The sequence below is a fragment of the Brachycentrus maculatus genome, unplaced genomic scaffold (genome assembly GCF_059751285.1).
Source record: "Brachycentrus maculatus isolate JH-2025_06_01 unplaced genomic scaffold, ASM5975128v1 h1tg000384l, whole genome shotgun sequence".
NCBI lineage: Eukaryota > Metazoa > Arthropoda > Insecta > Trichoptera > Brachycentridae > Brachycentrus > Brachycentrus maculatus.
Window position 1 is genome coordinate 346,545 of NW_028281133.1, and position 14,386 is coordinate 360,930.

At 32.9% G+C, this 14,386-nt stretch overlaps 1 protein-coding gene across 1 annotated transcript in view; it reads left to right on the forward strand.

The window, feature by feature from the left end:
- Positions 1–8,974, forward strand: part of LOC148303160 (bicaudal D-related protein homolog) — a 151,335-nt gene extending 142,361 nt beyond the window's left edge. Inside the window, exons 7-8 of the mRNA XM_088270411.1 lie at positions 6,963–7,220; positions 8,532–8,974. Coding sequence (XP_088126537.1) covers positions 6,963–7,220; positions 8,532–8,666 — 393 coding nt within the window. The 3' untranslated portion in view covers positions 8,667–8,974. The remainder of the gene's footprint in view (positions 1–6,962; positions 7,221–8,531) is intronic.
- The last annotated feature ends 5,412 nt before the right edge of the window (positions 8,975–14,386 follow it).

Consider the following 14,386-nt stretch of genomic DNA (forward strand, 5'->3'; position numbering starts at 1 on the left):
GCTGACGCAATAAATAGTACGTAAGGCACTGCATCAAATGAACACAGTGCCATCTTGATTGTTAATTACATGCAGGCAAGGTGATCAGCCCTGCGCTTTAGATACCATTCCAGTGAGATATTAAATAATTATTGAAAATAAAACTCATTTATGTTTATTTTGACTTTTCTGGGAATCGATCCGAAGCCTCTAGCACGGTAGTATACGCTGACCTTACCAAGCCACTAAACTACGGAGTCGAAAGTCTAATAAAGGGTTTTTAATAGCAATGATACAATTTTAAATGATTACAATGGCAACATTGGTTATTATTTTATAAAGTTTTGTATGTTAATTGTGTTCAGCAGGTTATGCCATTTAATCGTGAAAAAATACACGCTTGAACAACGTTTAGAAATGATTAAATTAAATTTAAAAAAGTCTAATTCAACGTCAATAACGTAGAAATCCCAAAAATAATTTATACGAAAAGTCATAAGCTGCAACATTTTAAAACTACAGAAATTGATAAAAAAATATGTAATAAATAAATAAACCCATAATTAGCTATATGACAATGACTAAAACCTCCCTCCTATTGTCAATGTTTCCACTGATAATAAATCAAATCAAATAAAATATTGATTATAAATAAATAAATACATAAAAATCAGAAACAGCTCCCCCTCTTCAATCAACAACATCCAAGGACCCAACTCATTGCGGAATGCATCAAAACACATGTCACAATACATTTTAAGAAATAGTGATATTTACTAAGTAAAACTTAAAATTAAAAAAAAAATACGGGTTTATTTGTAAACCCTGGGGAACACCGCAAATGATCCCAAAACAAAATGAATGTGAATATGTAACTCGTCATTTGTCTGGTCAAGTTTACAAAGCGTATTATTTTTATTTTTATTTTATGTTGATATATGTATATACAATAATAAAATCCTTGGTTCTCGCTGTAAGGCAGTAAGCCTCTGAACTATTATGCAAATCCGTACAATTACGTATGATAATATGTATGTTTATCGGTGTATATGTTTGTTTTACATTACACTTACAGGCATAACGTACACACGACTGTCTACCTTTACTGTCGAGCAAATTCTCTGATGTCACGCAACGCTAGGGGTAGATCGGTGAAGGCCGAATATAAGATCACGCTATTGAACCTACCTACTATTTTTGTATATTATCTGTAGCAGTGTTCCGCAAACTTTTTTTATTCAAGGTACACCTACCGAATTAAGAAATTTTAAAGGTGCATATTTACCATATAATTTTCATTTATTTATTTTTATTTTATTTTATTTATTCGGGAATTGCACAGCTTTACATTAATAAATATATAATAAAAAATGGTTACATTAACAATAATAAACATTACATTACATTAGCAAAAATATTTACATTAATAATAATAATGCCAATTAAACAATTCCACATTTATGTTGTTCAAGCGTGTATCTTTCCATAATTAAATGGTATAACCTACTAAACATAAATAACATACAAAACTTTAAAAAATAATAACCAATTTTGCCATTTGAATCATTTATAATTGTATCGTTGCTATTGAAAACCCTTTATTAGACTTGCGACTCCGTAGTTAAGTGGCTTGGTAAGGCCAGCGTATACTACCGTGCTAGAGGCTTCGGGTCGATTCCCAGAAAAGTCAAAATAACGTAAATGAGTTTTATTTTCAATAATAATTTAATATCTCACTGGAATGGTATCTAAAGCGCAGGGCTGATCACCTTGCCTGATTCTGGAGGTCCCGGGTTCGATTCCCAGGGGGGGGTCAAATAAATATAAGTGATTTTTTCACTCTAATATTTATTCAATATTACGTAAAGCGATCACCTTTCCTTCATGTGTTGACGATCAAGATAACACTGCGTTTATATGATGCAGTGCCCTATGCACCATTGGAATGCGGATAAGGGTTTGAAGATATATAGTAAATCCTCATAAAACGTACACTCGTATAAGTTTTTCCCCTATGACGTTTGCAGCAGTTTCTTCCTATAATGATGATCCCCGTATAACGCAGTAGGCCCGTATATATGGTCAAGTCAATTTCCGTTGGTCAAGGTGTAAAAATACAATTTTAAAAAATTACCCCCTATAACGTTCCGTTTGTCCGCCTAGTTCCTAATTTTTAGTACGTTTCGTTTGTCCGCCTCTGTAGTGTAATGGTCAGCACGCTCGGCTACCGTTCTGGAGGTCCCGGGTTCGATTCCCAGGGGGGTCAAATAAATATAAGTGATTTTTTCACTGTAATATTTATTCAATATTACCCTGGACTGGTACCTGAAGCGGAGGGCTGATCACCTTTCCTTCGTGTGTAAACGATCAAGATAACACTGTGTTCATATGAAGCAGTGCCCTATGCACCATTGTGGTGCGGATAAGGGTTTTATTATATTATTATTATTAACGTTCCCCCTGATAACGCGGAACCTATCTCAACGTTATAGGTGGGTTTACTTTTCGTGTCAATAACGTGTGATTTCCACGTCATAAATAGAGAATGGCCGCCGAAATTCAGAAACAATGCACCATGTACGTAATTAGGTGGTCATTTAGACACAAAGTATGTATTTATAATATGCAATTAAATGTACGAATCTGCACGCGAACAGAATACTTCTATAATATTTTCTTAACTGCACTGCTTCTTTTTTTTCCTTCGCTTGTCACGCATTTCCTACAATTCTCGTCATTGGAAACTAACACACGTAAATTCACATGAGCACCTGGAACAATAAGCCCGTTTTTCCCAAAGCTCGGCTTTTGGTAACGAGGGAAAATAAAAGCATATTTATAGTAACTGCAGACAGTTGGTAGAATTCCATATTGAATTGATGGGTAATATATCCTAAATTCTTCTTCTTCTTCTTCTTCTTCTTATTGTAGGCCTTACGGCCTGTTTTTAAGAGGGATTAGCCTCCTGCGACGTCGATTCCCAGCTATCGGCCCATCTCTTTGGTGGTCTGCCCGGGAGTCGTCTACCATGGGGTTGGCCGTACAATGCGATGTGGGGGAGTCTGGATCGTTCCATTCTCCTCACATGCGCATACCATTGTCTTCTTCGTTGCCTTCCCCACCTAACGACATCTTCGATCTCGCATATTTCCCTGATCTTGGCATTTCTCAGTCTATCTCGAAGACTCTTGCCTGTTATCCAAAATTAAACACGGTTATTGGATTGAATTCTTCTTTAATTTACATATATATATATATATATATATATATATATATATATATATATATATATATATATATATATATATATATATATATATATATATATATATATATGATAATATGTGACGCGTTTCGTCTTATTAAGACACTATCAAACAAACAAAAAATTCGATTTATGACGTTGTTCAAAGGAGTGAGCAATATGTGACCTCTTGGGTGGAATGAATTCGCAATCACAGAATTAACGAATACTGGGCATTAAATAAAATGGGCCAATAAAACTTCATGACTGAGTCCAATGACATCATTAACTCTTGCATTGTTTGATATGTAGATGGCCAACATTATAATTATGTATCTGACCATTTTCCAAATGACATTTCGCTGCAAAAATGTCACCAAATCCCGTACTCATTAAAAGCCCAGTGCATTAGCTCGATGTATTCATATTAATTGATGACAATTTTCTTCATCATATTTTGCGTCTAATTAGTAATTAGTAACTATCCGCCTCCGTAGTGTAATGCTCAGCACCCTCGGCTACCGTTCTGGAGGTCCCGGGTTCAATTCCCAGGGGGGTCAAAAAAATATAAGTGATTTTTTCACTGTAGTATTTATCCAATATTACCCTGGACTTACAAGCGGAGGGCTGATCGCCTTTCCTTCATGTGTTTACGATCAAGATAACACTGCGTTTATATGATGCAGTGCCCTATGCATCATTGGGATGCGAATAAGGGTTTGGATGAATATTATTGGTAATTTATAATAGTTTTGATAAAAAGAAAAAAACTTATTTCAAAGCGGTGTTTTAGGAAAAAAAATCAATTACGTTAAATGTTGCCAGTGTTTTAAGAAAATTATAAAAAGTTTAATGTTGCGGTATATTGATTATTGGGTCTTAAGATTAGAGACTCTCCAATAAATAAGAATAAGAAAATAGTTTTTAAAAAAATAGCTAATATTCCATCACAGTAGGTACAACCCACCTATAACTGGCCGTTGGTCAATATCAATTTTCAAATAGTAATCTGTCCTTGATGTAGGCAGACAAATGAATCTACTTTGTTACCGTAATGAATATTTAATTAACGCAGTATATATTCAAAGGTTGAGTTTATTATAATTAATTAAACCCCACAGGATATTAACTAATCAGAGAAAGAATATATAACATAACAAAGGCACAAATAGCGTGACTTGGAGCCACGATTTAACGCTCTGAATAATAGAATATAACGTGGAATAGACAATGAATTGTCACTGAGAGATATTCTTGGACTCAAAAAGTTATTGAAAGTTCACGCAAAAATGATTACTTGAATTCATGACTTTTACATAATGTCACAATAGAATAAATTGGTCGTAAAATTCAATCAATAAAATATAATTCGCCAAAAATTGTGAAGAGATTTTTTTGTCGTGCACTATTCTCAGTTCTTTTTAAATGAATAATCGTTTGAACCATTTTTAAAGGTACTAGAATTTTGCGCAGCATTGAAATTGACATGACCGAATATACGGACCTACTGCGTTATACGAGGGCCACCATTACAGGAAGAAACTGCCGCAAACGTTATAGGGGAAAAACTTTTACGAGTGTATAAGTTTTTCCCCTATATTTTTAAACCCTTATCCGCACCCCAACGGTGCATGGGGCACTGCATCATATAAATGAAGGGTTATCTTGATCGTTAACACATGAAGGGAAGGTGATCAACCCTCCGCTTCGGGTACCAGTCCAGAGTAATATTGAATAAATATTAAAGTAAAAAAATCACTTATATTTATTTGACCCCCCCCCCTGGGAATTGAGCTCGGGGCCCCCAGAATGGTAGCCGAAGCGGACTTATATATATATATATATATATATATATATATATATATATATATATATATATATATATATATATATATATATATATCTATTTAAAATGTAATTTTCTCTTGTTTTATTGTTTCAAATAGTTATTTATCATATGTCTGTAATCACAAACGATGTTATTATAATGCTTAGCACACCGTAAAACATCCGCTTTTAAATCAAAGACCTTCATTGATAGAATAATTTATCGAAATGGAGAAACTAAACGCTGGTGGACATACACTACTCGACAAAGTTTTTTGTGAGTATTGCGTGTTACTAGCTCTTTTTTTAATATTTTACATTAAAAATATAAGCTGGAAAATAATGTAAACCGAAAGAAGTCCGAATACCATCTCAATTGGGTAACCAAAAAAGTACTAATAGGCATATCTATATTGTTCAGCTCAATAGTTAGATCAGCGGAATCGGCGTTCAAAGGTCTTGAGTTTGTGCCCCGAAGTGGGCAGACAATTTTTCCGAGATATAATTATTGACTATTGTTTTAATAATTTCAATTTGTACTTTTAAAGTATCTTTGTATCTAAACCTTGTCTCTGTGGTCATGGAATAATGGCTCTTTATTTTATACTACATATCGCTCACTCCTTTCAACAACGTCAAAAATCAAAATACTTGATTATTCAGGAGATCGTTTTTAAAGTTAAAAAATATAATACGTTATATTAAAAATAAATATCAAGCCACTTTTTGAACTTTTTATTGTGCAACAGATCTTTTTAGGCAAAACCTGACTGTTTTTTCTCCATTTGAAAAATATTTAGTATATTTTAAAAAAACACTTAGACAACATTTTGAGTGTGTTCTAAATACTTGTTCACAAAATCTGGATTATCTCCAATTACAGGAGTTATTTTCATATTATTTTTTGACATCTCATATTCTTATATTAGACTTTAGACTTCCATATTCTTCTTCATCTTTGATGAGATGTCAAAAAATAATATGAAATACTTCCTTTTCTTCAAAATGCAAAAACAACACTTTCTGCCTTGTAGCGGGTTTAAAATATGCCGCCTTTGCTGGGATATATGTAGTATATTTTCTGGGCATTCCGAAAACCTGCACAACTGAAAATAGACAATTTTTGATATTTGACGTTGTTGAAAGGAGTGAGCGATATAAAACATAAGGCATGTAGAAGTATCTAAGTACAAAGGTCCGAGGTACTGAAGAGGGGTAATACCTGTTATTCATCGTTTGATCTCAGTCACCTGGTAAATGACCCGAGAACCTTTGTCTCCACATAACCAGAATATAATGTTACTGCATCTTGTGTGAAAGTAAAGATCGCTGCCTTTCACTAATATCTCTTGATATTTCTTTAATAGAATAAACTATGTCGTTTTTTCCACATTAATTTTATTTGACCAGCTACCGGGTTTCAATGTTATGTTGTATACACAACAAGGCTGGGGTAGAAAACCATGACTTAATATTTTTTTAAAGTCTAAAATTAATTTAATTCTAATGAGTGTATTATAATAATAATTACATGTTAGTTATATTTAAGGGTTAAGACATGGGTGGCCAACATTTTCAGTAGCCGGGCCAGATTTAAGAAATGAGATTTCCTACCGACCCGTAAAAAATAATAGTATACTTACATATATATATATATATATATATATATATATATATATATATATATATATATATATATATATATATATTGAAATAAATAAATATATGTTTATGAATAGGTTTTTATAAAGAAAAATAGTTTTTTCTTCCAAATAAATAAATAGTTAGTAATAATAAATATATAGTTATTGGATTAGTAAGAGGAGGTCTAATACGTTTAAGAGGCTTAAAAGTTTAAAGTAAGTCCTAAAAAGTTTGACAGGCTAAGTTTAATGTTCTGTTTGTCCGGCAGGTGTCCGTGTGGGAGGTGGAGCTGGCGTCGGCGCGCGACGAGGCGAGCAGCGCGCGCGCGGACGCGGCGGGCGGCGAGCTGGCGCGCGACGCGGCCGTGGCGGAGGCGCGCGCGGCCCGGGACGCGGCGGTGGCGCGCCGCACGCGCGCCGAGGCGGACGCGGCGCGCGCGCGCGTCGAGCTCGCGCAGGCGGCCGGCCAGCTCATGGAGGCCGTGCGCCAGAAGGTGGAGCTCAGCCAGCAGCTCGACCAGTGGCAGGTGAGACGGACCTCGGGATAACTCATGCTCTCCTGATACAATCCAACGACTTGATTGATTTTATTTGGAAATTTTATTTAATTTTTTTATTTTATTAGAAGGAAAAACAACAGTTTCAATACATAAAAAATCAGAACACAAAAAAACAATCACGAAAACCAATTACAGTTTTTCACATTTATACATAGGAAAAGTAAGAGAGAATAAATCTATATAAGTATAACAAGAAAAGTAAAAAGTTCAATAAGTGGCTTGATTTTTTTTTTAATACATTGTATTATATTTTTAAACTTTAAGCATGTTCTCCTGAAAATTTTTTTTATTTTATTTATGACGCTCTTGAAAGGAGTGAGCGATTTGTAATTTAATATAAATACCTGGAAGAGGGACGTACCAGTTATACAAACACCAGTGCAATAAAAATCAATTGAATACAGTAAAGTAACCAACTACCCAACCATCATACCGCTTCTCCGCAGAGGTAGGTTAGGTTATGTTAGAGAGAATAGAATGCCACACCAATATCTATCTTTCCACACAATCTGCGCCTATTCCACATTCATACATATTCTCATATATACACGTCGATTATTCTAACTCATGACCTGACCACTATCAAGTATTTGAAATAGTCATGATTTGAATTGAATAACCTAAAGTGACTCTGAAATGAAAAATTAGCTACAGCTTATGCAACGCCGCTTATCATCTTCCTACTCAGGCTTCAAGATTAATCCTATTCCTACTTGTGTAATAGGTTTACTCTTTATGTTTAAAGTTACTATTGCGTGATTTAAATGTAATTTATGAGTAAAAATTCTAGGAAAAAGGCCTCATGGCCTGTTTTTAAGAGGGATTAGCCTCCTGCAATGGGAATCGTCCCAGCTGTCAACCTATTGCTTTAATGGTCTGCCTGAGAGTCATCTACCTTGGGGTACACCGTGCAATGTGGGGAAATCTAGATGGTTCCATTCTCCTCACATATGCATACCATTGTCTTCTCCATTGCCTTCCCCACCTAATGACATCTTCTATCTCGCATCTTTCTTAAGAGAGGATAAATCCTGATGTTCCTTATTCTATCTCGTAGACTCTTGCCAGATATGTTCCAGGGAGTCTTTATTTCTGACACTCTTAGCGCGATTTTTGTTATTACAGTGTCCACTCTGCATTCGATCCCATATGTCATGTTGGGTCGCACACAGGTTTAATATATTTTACTTTTGCTGCCATTCAGGGTTATTCCATATATAGTTTTTTAGGCATCCTTAACATTTTAATGTAATTAAATCTTTGTTTCTTATGTTACAGATGGATATGCAAGAACTTATCGAGGAGCAGATGAAAAACAAGCTTTCCTCTCAAGAACGAAAGAGGAAAGTAGCGGACAATGGGCGAGCGGAACCTACGACCACCAGCAAAATACTTGGCTTCTTCCAGCGATGACAAACTCCTTATAAATAACTTATATTTTATAAAACATCCATTGTTTGCCTTGTCAAGTCACTTTGTATGCAAACCTACTGTTCTATAATAATATTATATTTTATTACTATGTTCTCCGACAGTATCTACCATCGCATAAACTATTTTAGTTCAGTAATATTTTTAGCTCAGTTTCATGCTGCAAGGAACATTTTGATATTAAAATATCGATTTAATTCTGCCTCTTTACTTTAATAAAATTATATAAATTACCGTAGCAACATCGAAAGACAGAACATGTAACAGTAAAATAAATATTTTTAATGAATGTTTATTATTATTTTTATTTACACCGAGCAATAATAATTCAGATTTGTTTTAAAGATTGCTATGCTTAAAAAAGACTTCTGTTTAAAGACATGAAGTTGCAGATTTTTTCTCATATAATATAATGGTTATTTATACCATAGACTGAAAATACTTTTTTTATTTAAATTTTATATGCCAGTTTCAACCAGAGTTGACCCGAACACAATACTAAATCAAAAGCATCGCTTGTGCAATGTAGTAACTCCTTATATTATTTTTAATTTGGCATTAACTTTGTGGAATTATATGATGATTTACAATAAAAAGAAAACACTCTTTAATACCACTTTTGAGTTTATTAATGTAAACAAGACTACTTTCAATAATTCAAACGTTGTTTGTATTTTGACTCGTTGTTAAGACCATCTGTAGTTCTCGAAACTAGTCGTGTTTACTAAACTAAACTTTAAACTCAAAAGTGGTTATCTAAATGTACTTATTTCTTTTTAAATGTATAACTAAACATATTTAATCAATGTTTATTTGATATCACGTAATTATCAATTTATTGCGAAATTTCTGGTAAAACTCAGCATTGGGTCATTTAAAGTTTGTCATTAATAATGCAAAAGTGATTTTATACAAGCGTTTTATTTTTATGTTTAAATTTCTTTTGATTTTACCTCATGGATGCATAATCAAACACTCGAATATGTGTGTGTTATGTCAACTCTGATGGAATTGTCTAAAAATTGTCACCAAACCTCCTTGTTGGATAATACTTTTTTTTCTGTCTACACGTTTACACTTTACACCTGATGTGTTTTATTGAAACATAGAGACGGGTGACTTAAATTTCTTAGTTTAACTATGTATTTGTTTGAAAATCCAAATTTATTTTTACCATTGCAAAAAAGGAACATGTCATATGTTTTTTCCCCTTTTTTTCTAATATAAAGCATAAGATTTATTTCACACAATCACAGATTATATTTATTACTTTTATATGAAGATTTACTTCTGTCTGTTACACTGATTTGGAAATCATTTCATAATAAATAAGAATATACATGTTTTTATATGTAATTTTTAACTGTCGATAAGCTGGCCTTATGTACTTAGAAATAAGATTAAGGATAATTTAATTACTGCATTTATGCCTTTTAAATAATACATTATAATAGAATTAATTAAATTTACAATATTGAAAACAACGACTCAAGGGCGCAGGACAATGCTGTGTTAACCTTCTCGTTACCCTTATTCACACTCAATGGTGCATTGGGCACTATGTCATTGAAGCAGTGTGACTTTGATTGATAATCAATGTGATTAATGATCAAAGGCAAAGGTACCCAGGAGGGTACCAGGCACCAATCCAGGATTGTATGTATTCAAGAGAAAAATCGCTTGTTTATATATAAATATATTAACATCGGTACATATGTATATGTTCGATACCGCTAATCTCAGAAACTACATGCCCAATGGACTCCAGACTTTGGATATATGTATTTCCTGGCTGTAAGTGTTCTGTTAATTTTAGACTCAGTTTGTGCCTCTGTAGTCGAGATTTAAAAAAACCTTATTTTACATTTATTGATTCTACATTTTGCATTATTGAAAATGAAACCGTCCATTTAAATTATTATGATTCTTCGCTTGAATTTTTTTATTTGAAATTTGAAAATTACTTATTTAAGATAAATTGAAGCTAAAGTATAATTTAATTAAATAGTTAGTAATTACTAAGGATTTTTTTTATTGAATTAGCAGTCATTTTGAATCACTCAGTCTGTTTCTTTATTATTTGATCTTGAGTGTCATTATTTTTTAAGAAGAATAAATTTAAAAAAATATGTATTATAAATTTTTAATATAATATATTTTTTAAAGGAATTACTTTTCTCACACATTTAAGCATAAAATTGCTTCAATATATATGTAACCATGTATAAAGATACATTCAAAGGAAAGAGCGGAATCTTGTTTGACTATTTTACAGTGTCTGTTTGGGAGATGAAATCTATTTACAAATTGAAGTAAAATAAGTTCAAACATAAATTTTGAAATCGACAAATGAAGATGCAGATTTTTGGACGATATATGTATTTATAATTTCATCGATTTTACTAATATTTTAAATACAATTTTAACTTAATAAAAGATTAGTATAAGGCATTAAATTAAGTGTGCCTTGTTCGTAAATTATTCTAAACGTCTGATAAGTATTATAATTTTGACAGTGCCTAATATTACGGATATGTTAAGAACAGATGAATGCCTCCTTGAATTAAATTAAGTAGTGAATAATTACTAATATATAACCAAATAAACTAATTTCTAAAGTAAATTATTATTAGTTTGTCATTAATTTTAATTACATTCTTGTGTACGCAAAAGAAGACAGGTGGAAAAAAACAATATTTATGTAGCTTTATCCTCTTATACTCTCTCACATCCCATCTGTTAAATGTATGAATTTGGTCTAGAGCCTGATAAATCAGAATTGTCAATTTGAAATCTTTAAAAATGCACTTTTTACAATGATAAATTCATTAACTACAGTGCAATATACAGATACCATTTCATCAATACAATTCAGTGACTAGAAAAAATACGATTCTTTTTCTAATTACAAAATTAATACAAACCTTTGTTATAATTTGAAAAAGTACTATTTAATGGTATATTTTTTTTTAATGGTGATGAAAACTTTTAACCATGTGTTAACTTTTCCGTATATGTATCATACAATATTCAACCATTAAATAATATTTTCTGATCAAACATTCAAAGGTTACTTTTACTATTTCTTCTGATACATCAGACACCCTAACCAGAATCAATCTAAGAAATTCCCTTTTTTTCGTTAAAAATGTATATCCCTAACTAACTAACTAACTAACCATCACGCCGCTTCCCCGCAGGGGTAGGCAGAGAGAATCGAACGCCACACCACTCTGTCTTTGCAAACATTCTTTGCCTCTTCTACATTCATGCATCTCCTCATACATACCCGACGATTATTACGACTCCTGACCCGGCCGCTTTCAAGTATTTGACATACCTGATTGTGCCAAGTTTTGTATATCCCTGTTGACATAATTATTATTTTCAATGTTTAAATAGAAAAATAAACAAATCAACTTGCTTGTATAAAGTTTTAAGTCATCAATTTTATTGCTTATTAATTCAAAATAGAAAGTTTTCAAATAAAACACGTTTTATTTTATTACATATATATTTAAGTAGGCTTTTCCTTTGCAAACCATTTGCAGTTTTGGCAGCGAATTTGTACTTACCGACGATTATTAAATGAGAATATTGTGTTTACCTACATATTATTACGTACCTACATTTTTTGTAATAAAAGAATATATTATATATTATGATTAATGATTATAAATATTTTAATACATATTGCATTAAACCGTAGATTTACCAAAAACATTCTATTTTATATTCTGTAAATATAGTTTTTAAGATGCAATGTTAAAACACATCATAAAATAAATTACACTAACAGATGAATATAAATAAATTGTGATGTTGCTTTTTGATTTTTCTTTTATTTTATACTTTTACCCATATTTATTTGCGAAATCTAGTGAGGGCATTGATAACAAATGTCAATAGGAACCTATTCAAATTTTCCATTTTCCTTCATGGAGTTACCTAACCTCAAACAATTTTAAGTACCTACACTTACAAACTTACGACAAAATAATCTGTGGAATTGGGAGGTAGCTACTGATGCTACTTTTTACACTAAAATGGTTTTATCCATGATTTTTTTCATCCATCCATTTTTTTATCCAGAAATGTACGAAAAAGGAGTTAGGTAGTTCATTTTCCACCATTCAGTTAAAGGTAAGTTTATTGAAAGTACATACACCTACAAACAAATTACAAAATCTAGAAGGCACTGATAAAATCCTGTCTTTTTTTTATATGATGGAGCATGTATAATTTAAAGAGTATTCCGTAATAATCATTCTTCATAATAATTATATAATACATTCTACATAATAACAATCCTCTTTCATTATTTGTAATCATTTCCTTTTATATATTTTTCAAGTACCATCTATGAAATAATGTAATATTAGGACATTGCCTTTTCCTTGCCAATTTCTTTATATTATGGAAGAAAGAACATACCATCAGGAGATGAGTGGATTTGTGAAAGTGTAAGTGGAATGTAGACAGAGTAGATTCACCATTCTTTCTTCATCTCTTCGACGTTTACGCATCTCCCGATTAAAGCCGATAAAAACTTGGCATGACCAAGCACTTAAAATCCTTGAAAGTGGATAGGACGAATAGACATTCCCTTATATTATTATAGTGAGCAGGCCAGACGGAAGGATTGGGTTGACATTCCGGACCTCTATGCCGATGAAGAGTTCCGTTCTTCCAATGTTTCATATCAAAACGCAGTTTTATTTTAAGCTTCACCTTCTCAGATTCCAGTAGTGGTCCTCCAAGGATGTGACTTTGTTTACGAGCAATTTTGTCACAATTATAGAGAATTCGGATTGGTGTTTCGTTATCCTCCATACAAAATCTGCATACTGGGGAGTCATGTAGTCCAATTTTTGTCATGTGTTTCCTCAGTCTGCAGTGTCCTGGTTAGGATCCTTATTTGTTTTTTGCTAAGCTTTAGAACTTCTGTGGTGAATTTCCGCGAGTACCCCGTGATCAGTTCCTTTGCGTGTTTCATCCCTGAGCTGTTGGACCAGATTTCTTGGCTCTTGTCCATGGCCCAATTTTTTAGACTAAACTTGATAGTGCTGAGTGTCAGTCCGCATATGAGATCAGGGCCCATTGGTGGCCTCTCAGCACCAGTTCTTGAAAGTTTATCGGCAGCTTCGTTGCCCATGACACCACAATGCCCGGGCCACAAAACCAGAACCAGCCTTACCTCGTTTTTCTCGCCCAGGCGGTTTAGAGCCTGTATGCATTCATAGGTTAGTTTAGATCTTATCTCAACAGAGCCTAGGGCCTTAAGCGCCGCCTGGCTGTCCGAGAGGATGAAGATCTTTTTGTTTTAGTATGATAGGTTTAAGTTCATGTGGGCGCACTCCATGGTTGCACTCATTTCAGTCTGAAAAACAGTGGCGTATTCTCCCAGGGTTTTGAATTAATGTCTTAAAGCGAGTATAAACATGAGCTGCGCATGAATGTCACATACAAAGAAAACAGCGCATACTAGTATATATCTACAACAATAAAAACTCGTACTATTCAAAAAATTTAATACAGTTTTAGTGTTTTGAATATTGCCATTTTGTCAGAACCAAAGATTGCTTGTGATGTATTGAATGTATTAATCCATATGTTCGACTTACATAACAGAAAAAATGTAAGCCTGACTCAAAATAGTCTTAGTAATTTTTGTGTCTATATTTTATATATCTATATCTAAG